The sequence below is a fragment of the Myotis myotis genome, unplaced genomic scaffold (assembly GCF_014108235.1).
Source record: "Myotis myotis isolate mMyoMyo1 unplaced genomic scaffold, mMyoMyo1.p scaffold_m19_p_2, whole genome shotgun sequence".
Lineage (NCBI taxonomy): Eukaryota > Metazoa > Chordata > Mammalia > Chiroptera > Vespertilionidae > Myotis > Myotis myotis.
Genome location: NW_023416324.1, coordinates 66007423 through 66025322, shown reverse-complemented (window position 1 = coordinate 66025322; position 17900 = coordinate 66007423). Strand labels below are relative to the sequence as shown.

The following is a 17900-nucleotide window of genomic DNA, read 5'->3' as shown; positions in this document are numbered from 1 at the left end:
ATAAAAGGGTACAGTCATGTTTTTTTTTAGTTTTATTCATTTCAAACGGGCCGGATCCGGCCCACGGGCCATAGTTTGCCCACGGCTGGGAAAGACCAATCATATAATTAGAGGGATGGTGCTTTGAGGCACATATCCACCTGACCTCCTGACCTTAGTGAGGGATGAGGGCCTGAAGACTGATTTCAAACAAGCAGCCAATGATTCAATCAGTTACTTCTACATAATGAAGCCACAATAAAAACTCGGATACTCACAGCTAAAGTGAAATTTCTGTTTGTTTATTTTTTTAAAATATATTTTTGATTTCAGAGAGAAGGAAGAGGAGGAGAGAAAAATCAATGATAAGAATCATTGATCAGTTGCCTTCTGCACACCCCCACTGGACATAGAGCCCACAACCTGGACATGTGCCTTTGACTGGAATCGAACTTGAGGCCCTTCAGCCTGCAGGCCAACTCTCTAATACAAACCAGCCAGGGCTGAAATTTCTGTTTTTTTACAAAAAAGGATGTACAGAGAGAGGGCTGCATGCTGAGGACAAGAAAGCTTCGAATTGGGGCCCTCACAGCCCTCTCTCTACGTATCATTTTTCTTTTTTATTGTACTTTATAAGAAAACTGAAATTGTAAAGATAAAGCTTTCCCAAGTTCTGTGAATTGTTCTACAAAATTACTGAGCCTGAGGTGGTAGTGGGAACCCTAGAATTTATAGCCAGTTGGTCAGAAGTGAAGGTGGTTGAGGAAACTCCAAGCTTGCAAATTGTCGCTTAAATGAGTGTAGTCTTGTGGGGGACTGTGCCATTAACTTTGGAAATCTGACCTGTGTCATTAGCATCAGAATAGTACATTAGCAATTAGGTAATTACCTCAAATATACTGTTCTAAACTATTCAAGTTAAAGGCAAAGACTGGCAGAATGGATAAAAAGAAACATGATGCAATTATATGCTGTCTAAAAGAGACTCATTTTAGATCCAAAGACTCAAACAGATTGAATGTGAAAGGGTTAAAAAAAATTCAATGTAAACAGTAACCTAAAGAGAGCTGGGGTAGCTTATACTAGTATCAGGCAAAACAGACTTTAAATCCAAAGTTACTACAGTATACAAAGAAGAAATGTGATTTTGATAAAAGAGTAAAATAAATCCATTGATATAAAAATTATAACCATACGCACACTTAACAACAGAGCCTGAAAATATATGAAGCAAACCTTTACACAACTGAAAGGAAACCTCACTACCCACTTGCAAGAATAAACGTACTAGAATGGCAATAAAAAAAAAAATGTTGGTGAGGATGTAAAGAAATCGAAACCTTCATATATTGCTACTGAAAATGTAAAATGATGCAGTCACTGTGGAAAACAGTATGACAGTTCCTCAACATGACAAACATAAAATTACCACATGACCTAGTGTTCCTAGGAATATATCCAAAGTAAATGAAAACAAGTGTTCCAACAAAAACCTGTACACAAATGTTCATAGCAACATTATTCACAACTAGAGGCCCGGTGCACAAAAATTTTTGCGGGGGTGGGGGGGTGAGGGGGGGTGTCCCTCAGCCCGGCCTGTGCCCTCTCGCAGTCTGGGACCCCTTGGGGGATGACCACCTGCTGGTTTAGGCCCGTTCCCCGGGGGATTGGGCCTAAGCTGGCAATCAGTCATCCCTCTGGCAGCCCGGGAACCCTCGGGGGATGTCCATTTGCCAGTGGAGAACAGGCCTAAGCTGCAGTCTGACATCCTTAGCGCTGCTGAGGAGGCAGGAGAGGCTCCCACCACCACCGCTGTACTGGCAGCCATCAGCCTGGCTTGTGGCTGAGCAGAGCTCCCCCTGTGTGAGCGCACTGACCACCAGAGGGCAGCTCCTGCATTGAGCATCTGGCCCCTGGTGGTCAGTGTGTGTCATAGTGACCAGTCATTCCCAGTCTTTCTGCTATTAGGGTCAGTTTGCATATTACTCTTTTATTATATAGGATAGAGGCCTGGTGCATGGATGGGGGCCAGCTGGTTTGCCCTTCAGGGTGGGGGCCCCCAGTGGGGTGCCACTGGGGTGCCTGGCCAGCCTGGGTGAGCGGCTGATGGCTGTTTTCAGGCTGGCCACACCACCTTTAGGGTGTGTGGGGTCCCCACTGGGGTGTCTGGCCAGTCTGGGTGAAGAGTTGAGGGCCGTTTTCAGGCTGGCCAATCCTCCCCAGCAATGGAAGCTCCCAGCCTCTCCTTTTTTTCTTTTTAGTTTTTATTCTGGGATTTATTTACCTTCTATAATTGAAACTTTGTAGCCTGGAGTGGATCTCAGAGCCGGCCAGGGTTTGGCTTCCTCCATCGCCAGGGGCAACCCAAGGCTCCAGCTCAGAGGCCATGACCAGCTGAAAGCAGGTATCTGGGGTTTATTTAGCTTCTATAATTGAAACTTTGTTGCTTTGAGTGTAGCTTAGAGCCGGCCGCGGCAGGCGGGGAACCTTGGCTTCCTCCATCACTGGAGCAAGCAAGACTCCTGCTCATTCCAGCTCCGTGGCTTCAGGCCGCCATCTTTGTTGGCAGTTAATTTGTATATCTTGCTAATTAGCCAATGGGAAGCATAGCGAAGGTACGGTCAATAACCATGTTTGTCTATTATTAGTTAAGATAGTCAAAAGGTGGAAACAACCTAAACATTCATCAGTTGATGAATAAGTAAACAAAATCTCGTACATATATCCATACAACGGAATGTTATCTATACTAATAAAAGCCTAGGTGGCCCTCGCGCCCTCACAAGATGGCTGCCCCCATGTTGTCATAAGATGGCCGGCAGGGGAGGGCAGTTGTGGGCGAAGAGGCCAGCAGGGGAGGGCAGTTGGGGGTAGCCAGGCCTGCAAGGGAGGGCAGTTAGGGGCAACCAAGCCTGCAGGGGAGGGCAGTTCCGGCAGGGGAGGGCAGTTAGGGATGAAGAGGCCAGCAGGGCAGGGCAGTTGGGGGAAACCAGGCCTGCAGGGGAGGGCAGTTAGGGGCGACCAGGCCAGTAGGGGAAGGCAGTTGTGGGCCATTGAGTCGGCAGGGGAGTGGTTAGGCATCAATCAGGCCAACAGGGAGCAGTTTGGGGGTGATCAGGATGACAGGCAGAAGCAGTTTGGAGCAATCAGGCAGGCAGGCAGCCGAGTGGTTAGGAGCCAGCAGTCCCAGATTGCGAGAGGGATGTCCCAGATTGGAGAGGGTGCAGGCTGGGCTGAGGGACCCCCCCCCCTTCCCCCAGTGCACAAATTTCATGCACTGGGCCTCTAGTCCTATATAATAAAACCCAATATGCAAATTGACTGATGGAATGACTAGCTGCTATGATGCGTACTGACCACGAGGGGACAGACGCTCCTGTTTTGAGTGCCCCCCAAGAGGGAGGTGACCGGTGATGGCTATTGGGGGGGTGAGGCCAGCCAGCAGGCGGTGCCAGGCTGCCAGCCAAGGCGGTTACCAGTGGGGGCCCCCCGATCACCCCGCCTGCCCGTCGCCCCACAGATGGCCCTGATCACCAGCCAGGCCTAGGGACCCTACCCTATATATTGGGTACAGCCTCTTAGATTTAAAAATTATAACCTGGCAAGTCTACGCTAACACTGAACAAAACAGGATGATGCAGCGATGACATGCATGGACTCTGGCTTGCACATTTTGTGGTCAGCCCTGATTCTGACACTTATAACGGTGTGACAAAGCCAATTACTTCTCTCTGCTTCAGTTTTTCTACCCATAAGATGGGGAAAATGGTACGACTGCCTCAGAAGGATCATGTTATGTACTACTTTTTATAATCAGGGCAAAAAATGTAGCTTTCCATACAACAGCAAGATGCCTTTCACCTGTATGAAAAATATGGTCACTGGTGCATGCAGTGTCCTGGATTGCGAGAGGGATGTCTGACTACCAGTTTAGGCCCGATATCCCCTGAGGGGTCCCAGATTGCAAGAGGATGCAGGTCGGGCTGAGGGGACCCCCCCTTCCGTGCACAAATTTCATGCACCGGGCCTCTGGTTTAGCCATAAAAGAAATGAAGCATTGCCCTAACCAGTTTGGCTCAGTGGATAGAGCATCAGCCTGAGGACTGAAAGGTCCCAGGTTCGATTCCGGTCAAGGGCATGTACCTTGGTTGTGGGCACATCCCCAGTAAGAGGTGTGCAGGAGGCAGCTGACTGATGTTTCTCTCTCATCGATGTTTCTAACTATCTCTCTCCCTTCCTCTCTGTAAAAAAATCAATAAAATAAAAAAAGAAATGAAGCTGATACATGCTACAAACACAAACCTTGAAAATAGTACACTAAATCAAAGAAGCTAGAAACGGAAGGCCACAAAATGATACAATTTTGCTTAAAGGACATATCAAGAACAGACAAATCTATTGAGACAAAAGCCAATAGTGGATGCCAGGAACTGGAGGGGAAAGGGGAGTGGGTATGGGGTTTCCTTCTGGGGTAACAAAAATGCTCTGTAACTAGATAGTGGTGATAGTTACACAACATTAAAAATATACTAAACACTTCTGAATTGTATATTTTTAAATGGCTAAAGTAATTCATTTATGTTATGTGTATCTCACCACAATATTTTTAAAAATCTGTGCACAAGTTTTTATTCATTTATTAAACTAGGACCAGATGTAGCCAAAAAAGCACCAAAAATAATCAGAAGATATATACTACATACCTGTTAGTGCTGCTGGTTTGGATAGTGTACTATATTGATTTTGTGTAGATATCATACTTTGACGTGGACTTAGTGTTGGTGATGCTACAAGTGAAAGCTCCTCAATAATGATACTGCTTTTGGGATGATTCTTGGGAAGTTCATTTAATCTTTGCTCTAATGAATACTTTAAAAGGTCCAACTTCTGACTTGATTCATTAAATCTTGCTTGAGCCTTGGACAGGGAAAAGACAATTGTTATTACTTAAATAACTACATTCTTTAAGTAATATATTTATTAAGTTAAAATTTTTATTTAAAATTACTTCTGAAAGTGCTTTTCTGTCTGTTACTTTTCCTGAGCCAAGTAATTTCATTACATTCTTTGCACCTTCTGCGACTGCAAACTCTATCCTAAAATGATGCCTTAATTCTTCCATCCGAAGTTCAAGAGGACTTATGACAGGTTTTGCTAGAGGAGAAAACAAAAACAAAGTTAATTGAACCCACATCAAAGTTTACTTCACTTTCTAATATGTAGTGATTAAAACTCATCAATTAAAAAAAAATGAATTCTTATATTAAAAGAACAGCGCTTAAATACACTGAATATAACAGATACAATTTTGATATAGAGCCTTTAGATCAAAACTCAAAGATTAGACACATAAGATAAAACATAATGCCGCCTCCCCCTCAATTTTAAACGCTGTGTCTTTTTTTTTTACATAAAATTATTTCGCATATCATATTGCCCATAATCATCAGAATGAAAATTTATCTCTATTCCATCACCATTGTCAAAAGCCAATTCATTGGTCTGGACTGCCTGTAGAATCTGCATTCGTATCACTTCTATTTTTGTCTTGCTGTCCTGGAGCAGTTGCTGAGCTGTGCCATGGAGTTTCCGATCCTTTTAAAAATAAGTTTGATAAGGTAAGCAGATAAAGAGACAAAACATTTTCACAGATTCTAAATAAGACCAAATGATATCAGCAAATGAAAAACAAGAGTTCAAAGAACACTGTGAACACTATAATATATGTACTTGTCGATATATTTATTTTAAAAAGTCATCAAGCAGAAAAGGTGATAAAGAGAAAAACAACTTCATTAGTTAAGACAATTTGAGAGAAAGAAGTCTTACTACTGGTTTTTAAAAAATCCAAATTCACATTTGTAATTTTCTTTCATTGCTTAACACAAAATACAGAGAATTTTCATATATCAGGGCCAGTAACTCTCATATTCAAAAGCACTGTATGTGAGCTGTCTCAGCAACTAAGCCTGAAATTTTTAGAAAATCTCTTCCTTTCCCATTACATTAAGTTTCATGGAGCTTCACACATTTTAAAAATAGCTAACTGTTGCCGAAACTGGTTTGGCTCAGTGGATAGAGCGTCGGCCTGCGGACTGAAAGGTCCCGGATTCGATTCCGGTCAAGGGCATGTACCTGGGTTGCGGGCATATCCCCAGTGGGAGATGTGCAGGAGGCAGCTGATCGATGTTTCTCTCTCATCGATGTTTCTAACTCTCTATCTCTCTCCCTTCCTCTCTGTAAAAAATCAATAAAATATATTAAAAAAAAGAAAATAGCTAACTGTAGACACTATTTGTGTTCCTTTAAATTCTGACAAAGGAATAGGAAATAGCATTTGTCAACATTGGTTATGATGAGAAAGGTCCCTAGAAACTCTTGAATGTTAAAATTGAGACCTCAGTAAAGTTAGGGTGGAAATTATAGTGAATATTGTCATCTCTTAAGACTTTAAGAAAGGTCCTGAATTAAGTGAAATGGCATTATTGTGCTGTACACCTCAGTTTAGTTATAGTAACACTGAATATTACTGACAGAAGTGTGGTAGGCAAAATAATAACCCACCCATAGAAGTCCATATCCTGGAAACTTATGAGCAGATAAAGCAAATAAATTTTAAATTTGGAAATCAACCTATATTGTGAACATGTTACCGTACATGGCAAAAGGGGAATTAAGATAGTAGATAGAATTAGATGTTAGTCACCTAATCTCAAAATCTAAAGATTATCATGGATTATCCAGGTGGGCCCAATATAATAACAAGGATTCTTAAAGGTGGAAGAGGAAGGCAGATGAGGAGGTAGATGAGAAGAACTGAACCTGCTATTGTTGGCTTCAAAGCTAGAGGAAGAGGGCCATGAGCCAAGGAATGTGGGCAGACTATAGAAGTTGGAAAGAACAAGAAAGTGAATTATCCCCTATCCTCCAGAAGAAATCACAACTGTCAATACCTTGATTTTAGCTCAGTGAGATCCATTTTAAAATTCTCAATTTCAAAGTTGTAGCATAATAAATTTGTGTTGTTTTAAGCCATTAAATTTGTAGTAATTTGTTACAGCAGCCATAGAAAATACAGGAAATTTTCTTCAGAAGTTTCATATAAAACAAGTGATGCTATCTCCTATTTAGACAGTTACATTAGTTCTCAAAATCTAGTAGGCTTCAATCCACAAAAAAAGGAAATGGTAAATAAAACTGAGCGTAGTTAGGAAGCACTTATTTTACAAGAAAGGCCAATTTTCCAGCATCTCTACTTTTATCACTACTAATACAACTAGCATTAATTTAGAAATAAAATAGCATATAATCAACCTATATTGTCCAGGAGACTCAAGACTGGAAGCTAAGAGGCAAGCACCAGATATAGCATCATTTCAATACATCAAACACACACACAGTATACTAGTACTATAAAGGGTAGGATGAGAGAGATATGTGGTGGGAGAGATACTATTGCTATTATATACAAAAAAAAAAAAGAAAAAGAAAAAGAAAATAACCTAAAGTATATTATATTAAACACCAAACTAGGTTGATACACAGTGGAGTTGAAAAAACAATTAGCAAATTTGTAAATTTTGCTTCCATTCTTTCTTGCGCCCAAGGTTAGTCATTTAAGAAAAAAAAACTTCTAGTCAGATTTTGTTTATTAAATAAATTTAGATTTCACACCAAGGAAATAAACTGAAATAGTTTATTAAGTCCCTTACCTATTAATTTATACCATGAAGAAGTGTACAGAAACACACACACACACACACACACACACACACACACACACAATATTTGTTAATTATGCTTTACCAATAACGATACTATCTTGAATTTGGTGTTTGTCTATGATTTAAATATGCTTTTATGAATACACCTATTCACCTTCCAAATTTAAAATGAAAAGATCTTTCTCTTTAATTCCACCTCCTATCCAGGATTAGGAACATCAGACAAACTAAAGATTTGAAATAACTTTTCTTTGAGACCAGATCAGAGTAAGAGAAAAAACTCAGTATTCCGAAGCTCCGAATTTATTAGGGCCAATATGTTTTGCAATCAGATAGACTTATACCCAAATCTTATTATATTTATAAATTTTGGGTTAGTTACCTATCTTCTACAAGCTTTAGGTTTCTTGAAGAAATTATGTAAATGGAAATACCACTCTAAACTATACAGCTTTTGTATGTATTAGATAAACTAACATTATATTACCTAGCACATAAATGGCATTAAAATGTTCTTTTAGAGCAATAAAAATCATGATTACCTTATTTTAATAAAGTTCTAATGTAAAAGTATAAATACTACGTAAACTATATAATACTATACTTTTAAACGAATCTACTTTTATTATTTTATCAGTATGTGAAGAGAGTAGCCTTATCACTTACTTTTTTGAAAACACTCTTTTCTTAACTATTTCAATTCAACATGCAAGGAAGATCATTTGTATTTCATTTTTAAAATAAGTGAATTTTCCCACATATTACTGAAGATCTGCACAGATGTCAAAGTATGATGAAGGCATTTAAAACTGACATTGGCCCTAACCGGTTTGGCTCAGTGGATAGAGCGTCGGCCTACGGACTGAAGGGTCCCGGGTTCGATTCTGTTCAAGGGAATATACCTTGGCTGCCGGCACATCCCCAGTAGGGGGTGTGCAGGAGGCAGCTGATCAATGCTGCTCTCTCATCTATGTTTCTAGCTCTCTATCCCTCTCCCTTCCTCTCTGTGGAAAGTCAATAAAATATATTTTAAAAAAAATTCAATAAAATATATTTTAAAAAAACCAAAAACCAAAACAAACAAACAAAAAAACCTGACATTGGATATTACCTGTCACAAGCAATTTACAGTAACTACATGTCAGTTTTCTGCTTTCAGGCATTCCTGTATTTTTTATTGAGCACCTAATATGTTTGAGGTAAGAGATAATGTAGTTCCAAAGTACATCAATTGGTTTATGTATCAGAGGAATACTTGCTTTTATGCTAAAACTTTGGGAAGATTTTTACATACATTAGTTTGAACCATATGAAAATGCTGTTATCTAACTGATTTTGAACAGCAATCTCATGTGGTTCAACCTAATAAAGTAGTTACCTAATGTTAATACTCTACAATGCCTGATAGTTATATTTCCAATGTACAATACTTTTTCAATTTATAAAAAACTATTTTTGTTTTGCAAGTCATAAACTACATCACACACAGAGCTTTCAGAAATAAATAAATAAACCAAAACTATCTTTATTTTGCCATCACATATTTCTGGCTTACTTTGTAAGTGTTAAATGTGGTCACATCCAGTGAAAATAATTAATCAGCTTAACAATTAATTAAATAATTAATCAATTATGATATACCCTATAAAACTTAGTTTGACCGAATAGATATAATTATTATATGTATCAGAATGTTAAAAGTAGCCAAAGAAAAATTCGAAGATAGAATCATTTTTTTTCCTTTTTAATCCTCGCCAGAGGATATGCTTACTGATTTGAGAGAGAGAGAAAAAGAGAGAGAGAGAGAGAGAGAGGAAGTGGGGGTGGGGGAAGGGGAGAGGGAGACAGAAGGAAAGAGAAACAGAGAAAGAGAAACATCGATGAGAGAGAAACATCAATCAACCAGTTGCCTCCCACACATGCCCCAGATGGGACAGAATCTGTAACCTAGGTTTGTGCCCTGACCGAGAAGTGAACCTGCAATTTTTTTTGGTGTATCAGACAATGGCTCCAACCAACTGAGCCAGCCAGGGCAGATAGGTTCAATTTTAGCTAAAGGAATCTAGAAAGGTTTTGTGGGCTATTAATATAGATAAGATTGGAATATGTGAAGATTGGAAGATTGGGGAGAGGGAGGCCTGGGTGGATGGTCAGGTATTTTCAAATGAGAAATAAGTATAAAAGACTTGGGAGCATTTTTTAAATATGTGATAGAGGCTAGAAAGAATCCCAAATTTTAATAAATAGCTTGGTTTGTCATCTGCCTATATGAAAGAGAAAACATCTCTTCAACATGCCTATTAAGCCCTCAGAGATATTCTGAAAACCAATGTTGCTACTTAGAGAGTCATGAAATCTCCATTCTGTTGTTAACATGAAAAAGAAAATGATCGTGTAAATTATAACCTTAACTAGTGGTAATGCAATGACAGGGATAAGGAGAGAAACGTTGCTGTTTTGCATAGGATAGTTGTATAGAGCTTGCTAAAGAGATAGCATCTCATCAGAGATTGTAATGAAGCGAGAGAGAAAAAGCCATGAAAGTTCTTGGGAAAAGAGATTATGTAGGCAGAAACACAGTAAATACAAAGTTCCTGAGATAAGAGCATGCTTGGTATGTTCAAAGTATCCAAAGAAGCCAATATAGCTAGAGTGTAAGGAGAGAGAGTCAGTGTTTTAAAAGAAAAGATCAGAAGGCAGTGAGGGGTAAATCATGCATGAACTTGCAGAGTCACAGTAAGGAATTTTGTTCTAAGCATGCTAGAAAGTCCTTGGAGGGTTTTGAACAGGAGTATAAAAATATCTGACTTACCTCTCAAAAGAGCAATTCTGGCTATAACATGTATTGGGGTAATAATTTGGTCATACAAAATTCAATAACCAAAATTCTAAAGATGTCTATTTACTGCCAAAGTGAATTAATTATCCATGTCTCTAAATTTTCTCCCAGTCGTGAATTACCATTCACCAGTCAGTCTACATACCAACCTAAGAATCATTATTGACTCTGCCTTCTTCCTCATATTCAGACACCACATATTTTTTCTATCTAAATTGCTTTGACCCTGCCTTCTTTGCTTTCATTACTGTTACAAGAAGTATGAAGCATGTTTAACCCAGACTACTACAAAAGCCTACTTAAACTTGCTGCCTGTAGACTTGACCGTCTCAAATTCATGTCTGAGGAAGATGGATGTAAACTTTCTAAACTTTAAATCTGATTATGTATTTTCTCAGCTAAAAGTCTTTCAGCAGCTTCCCATATCTCATAAGACAGAATTTCAGATGCTTAATTTTGTACCAACTACTTTATAATCTGGTTTGCTTTCAATTATGCTACACCTCTCATTATACCTCACTCACTGAAAGCTCTCCCAGTGGAGAACAAAATAAAAAAGTCCCACTGAAATCACCTAGAGGACTTTTCTGAAATAAAATGTGCCTTTATGGAGATTTAGATTTGTTCTCCCATAAAGGCATGGCCTTTCATTGAAAATGGCCATTACAGTTGATGATTGTTACTATTATTAGAAGTACGTTCTACCTACCCTCAGATATGTTGAATAAGAAATAAGTTGAGAGCCTGTTAAAAGCCATATGAAATCACTTCCATTTCTTAGAACAAGCCATTGTTTTGCACAGTTCCTTACCCTGTATATACTAGGTTTACCCAGATCAGTAATTCCTTCTTAAACTCCAAATCATACTTAAAATCTTATACTAACACTTTAATGATTTCTTCTGACAGATAAACAAAGTGACACTTCACCTTCTTATGTAATCTCTTATACTGTAAACCTGCCATTTTCAATCGGTGTGCCACAGAATTTTTAAAACATGCAATACCTCAGAAATTATAGAAGCTGTTAATATGTTCTGGACCTCCACTTGAGCCAATCTCAAATAAATGAATCTTTAATTAAAAACAAAAGCTATTGGAAAATTATCTATCTGCTTTAGCAGGCTGCTCATAGCCCTGTTCATTCTGGGTCTGTGGTTATCATAAGTTACCTATGTATTTTAATATGTCCATACCCCTGCTCAACTGGGGGTAGGGATGGAGGGAGGGAGGGAGGCCCATGGGCCACTCTGAGAATACGGTGAAATCTATGGCTTGCTCATTCATCCGTCTGCCAACATACACACTTACTAGTACTGCTCCTATAACCTCAAAGGGTTCATCAACCTCTCAATCTAATTCATCAACCCTACATGAAAAAAACCTTACTCCAGCGGGTGGTAGCTGAGTTACTTTAAAACACTCCACATAATATGCTGCAATCACAGCTCCAAAAGCACAGTATTTGCCTTAAAAAGTCCAAAATAACACTGAAACGAGAGGTCAATATTAAAAGTAACACAGAAAAACCAACTCTGCGACTCCAGAAATGTTCAGAGTGAGTGAAATAACATGCTGTCAAATATAAATATACTTCTCTAAAAATAATTTAAAAATTCTTTGGAAATACTGCATATAATCTCATTTTCATAACTAAGATTTTAAAATCTTATTTAAAACATATACACATTTCTTTCTTTTCCATCCTCCCAAATTTCATTTGGGTGGGTAAGTAAATGGCTCCAAACAAAGATTTCCCCCATCCCCGGATTTCAAATTCTTCCTAAACTAAAAACAAAACAAACAAAACAAATGCCTAAACTTTCATTCTGTAATTACTTAAGAAATATTAACATATATAAGAAACACTGATTTGCAGAGCCAAGAATCTCTGAAGTAAATTAGTTGAGTAAAAAGGTGGATTTTATAATAAATTGACCTTTTTAAGACTTTTTGGAAATTACACAACTATAGAACCTGAGATTGGAAAGAACCTTCATGATAATGTATTACAGTGGTTCCCAACATTTTCTCTTCCACACTATACCTCAGAAAAAGGATACATTTGCAGTAGTGACAATTGCATCCTACAACACTGTTCTACAATTAGGAATTATATGCCCATAACATATATGCCTTATAAGAACCCACAGGTCTAGTCCAAAAAATCACTCATGCCAGAATGTCCTATCTTTTAATTTGTCCTTTTCTAAAAACCTGTATGTAGTGATGGAAAACTCATTTTAGCCTAAATATCTATAATAATAAAAGCATAATATGCTAATTAGACCAGACAGCCAGATGTCCTTCTGGACAACCTTCCAGACGAAGCCGGGACTGCGAGGGCTGAGCCCCTTGCACAAATTTCGTGCATCCAGCCCCTAGTTTTAAAATAACCTTTTTGTTTTAGAATAATTTTAGAGTTGCAGAAAAGTTGCAAATATGGAGAGTTCCTATGTACCCTTTACTCATATAGCTAAAAGTATTTTTTGATTGGTTTAGGTAGAAATAAGTTATTTTAAAAAACATTTGTTTCCAACTTGTTTTACAGTGTACTTGTTTATATCAGCAATTTCCACCCTTTTCATCTCATGGCACACAGAAACTAATTACTAAAATTCTGTAGCACACCAAAATATATTTCTTGATGATCTGATAAAAAAAAAAAAAAAAGATACTTCTGATTCAGTCACACCAGAGAGATGTTGTTGTGGTGCCTGTTGTCATTTTTTTAATTTGACAATCTAAGGAAAAAGAGGTCAGTGCCTCTGACTAAATAGTCAGGTATTACATGTTTTAAAAATTCTTGAGGCACACCAGTTGAAAATCACTGGTTTATAATATAAGAGATTACATGAGAAGGTGGAGCATCACCTTATTCAACCTTAGCTGTGAATATGTACAACAAATAATTCAAATTTATTGCCCCTGTGTATATGTCCACAAATGACTGTGGAAGTGTCATAGGTACTCGTCAGGTTACAGATAAATTTTATTGGGTAGGTAAATTCACACTTACAGAATCTAGGAATAATGTGAATTGACTGGATACACTTACATTTATTGTACCTACCTTTGAGGATCCATTTGAATACATCTGTATCATGTTCTCTGCACCTTGTTTTACTTTAAGCTCTATATCCAATTGTTTTTTTAAGGCCATCAATCTATTATTGCTAGTAGAACAACGAGGGTCACTACTGGGAGTGTCTGGAGTCCTTGGGCAATCTGTAAATTAAAAAGTACGCTAAAATTACTTACTAGGACTAATTACTGCTTAAAATGGGAAGTTAACATTTTCAAAGAATAAAGAATTATGGGGTTAAAGATGAGTCTGAAGTTACCTAAGTGGAATTTTCTTATGCTTCCAGATAATATAAAAATTCAAACCAAGAAATATTTAAGTAGAGTTGCAGGACCATCTGCAAGGATACTGTAGAAGTGATTTTGTTAAAACTGAAGTTGAATTAGATTGCTGCACAAAGTTTTTCCAACACTATTATTTTTAAATTAAAACAATTTAACTTGTCTATTCAACAATTAAAGTAAATTCTCTACTCACTAGCTAATTAGTTTAAGAATAAAGATTAAAATATACAAATTCCAATGAAGTAATTCTTTGTAAGTAGAATTAAAATACTTCAAATATAATGCTTGCGTTAATTAGTAATAACCAAAGCATACACATAAGAAGCCTTCACATTTTTTTCTACTATGAGGATGTTCAATAGAATGGAAAATTTTTCAAGGATAATAATTCATTGATATCATATTGGTGGTAGCAGGATATAGGAAGACCAAAAATTCAAGTTCATGGCTTATCATAAAGAATATAGTGGTTCTATTAAGAAAAAACAAAAAACATAAAAAAACTTTAAGTAGAACACTAATTATTCTGAGTAATCCATTATTGCTGAAACACTTCTAATAGTTTTACCATGTCACTGAAATTCTTCACATGGAAGTTATTTTATGTTTTATCCCCTCTAGGTCCCTTGTTTATTAAAAAAAAAAAAAGAAGAAAAGGGGGAAAAAAAGCTAGAAGACTAAAGACCAGGGTACCAGACCTGGTTTAGTTACAAGTAACTTGGTAATCACTGGAAAACTGCATAATCTTCAAGTTACTTAACCTTTGTTCTTCAGGGTTTCTTTCTCTCCTCTGCAATAAAAGATGATGTGACTTACTGATTTTAATGAACAAATTTCATATTTCATTTTATACTCTTAAGAATTTACTAGTTCAGAAACATTTAAACATAATTTGTTCATTAACTTAAAAAAATACAGGTGCTATGCTAGATATTGGTGTACTATAATACTATTTCATCATTAATATATTAATTTACAAGTTGTTAAATCCTGATTTAAGTGTGTTATAAACCCATTAATCCTCATAAACAGCCCTAAAAGGAACACTACACCCATATTACAGAAGAGAAAATTAGGGCAAAGAGAGGTTAAAAACCTTCCCCTGGGTTAAACATCTACTAAGTCAATCTTAATAATTGCTGTGCCTCGCTGCTTTTGGTACTTAAAAACCCTGTAAACAATTTTACTAGCCTGTGTATAGGTGCACAAACTTACACATATGACAGTATAATTATACACATACAATAGTATAATTATACTCATACAACTATATGTATGTATATGTACTAGTATGCATATTAATACTTAAAATAAGTATTAATTCACATTTTACACATCAGGAAACAGGCAAAGTCAGTTATTAGCTGAAATTAATCAAGAAAGGTTTCTATTGTAACTGAATTTACCAAATTACAAATGAGTCACTTCAAAAGTTGATTTTCTACACAACAAATTATTATAGAAAACTGATATATAAGGTAGGTAAGATATTAGAAAAGCTCACAAAGGAACTATGTAACATATTGCTATGGGCAGAATTTTTGTGTTCCCCCAAAAGTTACACGTTGGAGCTGTAATGTGATGGCATTTGGAGGTGAGTCTTTTGGGAATTAGGTAATTGAGGGTGGTCTCTCTCTGTCATGTCAGGATACAGTGAGAAGACTCTATGTACTAACCAGGAGGACCTTCACCAGAACTCTGATCTTGCTAGCATCTTGATCTGGATGTTGCCAGCCACCAGAACTTTGAGAAACAAATTTATGTTTTTTTAACCCACCCACTCTGTGGTATTTTGTTAAAGCAGCCTGAACTAGACATACATATACTGTATACATACATTGCTATAGTTGTTAAGAATGCTTAGGTTTAAATCTCAATTGATGCTGAGATTCAGTATAAACCATGTAATATGGGCTAAGTTACTTAACAACACTGTGCCTCATTTTCTTCATCTGTTAAATAGTGAAAAAGCATCAATCTCACAGGATTACTGTGATTAATTAAGTTATATGTAAAAAGCTTGCATAGTAAATATTCAATAAACATTAATCAGTAGTCACTGTAGGAAGTGTAAGCATATCTCTGTTGAGTCCACAAATTGCACATCATAACAATGACTGAACAGTTAAGTGTATACAGATCTGTGAACAGGTTTTCTTTCCTTTTTTTTTTACATAAATGTTACACGAAATCAAAACCACACAAAATTTGGTATATAATTTATAATAAGCACATTTTTTTCTAAATATATTTTTATTGATTTCGGGCGGGGGGGGGGGGGAGGGACCATTAATGATGAGAATCACTGATCCGAACCCTTCTGCACTCCCCCTACTGGGAATCCAGCCTGCAACCCGGACATGCGCCCTGACCGGGAATTGAACTGTGACCTCCTGGTTTATACTAGTAGACCGATTCTCAACAACTGAGCCACGCTGGCCAAGCAATAAGCACATTTTTAAAATATATATATTTTTATTGATTTCAGAGAGGAAGAGAGAGGGAGAGAAAGATATAAACATCAATGATAAGAGAGAATCATTGATCGGCTGCCTCCTGCACACCCCACACTGGGGATCGAGTCCGTACCCGGGCCTGTGCCCTTGAACAGAATCGAATCCTGTACCCTTCAGTCTACAGGCCAACACTCCATCCACTGAGCCAAACCAGCTAGGGCAATAAGCACATTTTTAAAAAGAACAGGAATGCATTCAGAGTAGAAGGCCCTCAGTCGAAAGGAGTTGAATAGATACTAGTATTTAGCAGAGTATGAGAAAGAGAAACTGTTGCCTAATCATTTAAACATTTGTCTATAAAAGTAGCTGTCCATTTACTATTTCTCCACAGGGCAGAGAGTTAGACCCAATGGGTAAAACCAGCGAGAACAAAAATTTTATCAGCGGATAAAGAGAAATTCCTTAAATTTTGAGTTATCTAACAATGAGAAGGTTTGCTTTACTATTAATAAGATTCCTTGACTCTGGAAGCATTTACATTGAAGCTAGACTGCAATCTATTAAAGATGCTAAATAAGAAATTCTTGCACATTAAAGCAGGTTGTACTAAGACATTAAATACCTACTGATTCTAATATTCTGGGAATTTGTAATGGTATTACAATATCTATCACTTTTTATGAAAATTATGTCCTAAAAATTACAAAAACACAAGAAATACAATTAATGGTAATGGTTCTTAAGGTCAAAATGTCTTGGTTGCCATATCCTCTGGCTGCTACTTATTGGTATGGTCTTGATCATACACTTAACATTTCTGTGTTGTAGTTTTTTCAGCCACAAATTGGGGTTATTGTGAAGATAAAGTCGGTACAGTCTTAGACCAATGTTTAGGGCTAAATAAAATTACATGTCAGGGCTCAGTTAAGTAGCTGTATTTCTGCTCATTTAATCTTCAAAGGAGCTCACAAAGGTTTGTAACATTAACTCATTTTGCAAATAAAAGAAACACACCCAGAAGCTCAGAGAGGTTAAGTAATTTGCAAAGGTCACAAAAGTGTTTGCTGAGGCAGACATATATCCTGTTTTATGAAGCCCACTTTTTTACTCATCTAGAAATTAGAGAACTTAGCTGTTTTCCTCAGATTTCACCCATTTTCCCATTTAACCACCTACTTTTCTTCTCTCCAGTTTTCTTTCTTATAGGTATGTTAAATTTACAACATATAAAACATATGGTTGCCAGCATTATTTCTTAAATACTTTTTTTCATAGTGAAACATTTCCAAACAGGAGTAACTAAAACTCCCAATTAATGTCCTCTTCATTCAAAACAAGAAATTTAAAAGAATTCTATAAGATGAAATTATTTTTCCATTCTATGAACTGCCTTTAAATTATAAGAGCAAATGTTAAATTGACTCTCTTTTTTTTTATTTTGGTTAATCCTCACCCGAGGATATTTTTCCATTGATTTTTAGGGAGTGTGGAAAAGAGGGGGAGACAGAGAGAAACATTGATGTGAGACAAACC

The 17900-nt window shown here is 37.2% G+C and overlaps 1 protein-coding gene across 9 annotated transcripts in view; it reads right to left on the bottom strand.

Moving 5' to 3' along the window:
• Positions 1-17900, bottom strand: part of PKN2 (protein kinase N2) — a 153314-nt gene that overhangs the window by 63784 nt on the left and 71630 nt on the right. For 6 of the 9 annotated variants that reach the window (XR_004973911.1, XM_036348263.1, XM_036348259.1 and 3 more), the window contains exons 3-6: positions 13601-13770; positions 5457-5574; positions 4988-5133; positions 4683-4896 (exon numbers count right to left, since the gene is read on the bottom strand). Coding sequence is in view for 8 of the 9 variants with exons in the window: in XM_036348263.1 (XP_036204156.1) it covers positions 4683-4896; positions 4988-5133; positions 5457-5574; positions 13601-13770 (648 nt within the window). In the remaining variant the exon portion in view is untranslated. Of the gene's footprint in view, positions 1-4682; positions 4897-4987; positions 5134-5456; positions 5575-13600; positions 13771-14609; positions 14702-17900 lie in introns of all 9 variants that reach the window. The other 3 variants (XM_036348264.1, XM_036348260.1, XM_036348265.1) reach the window with 2 other exon arrangements.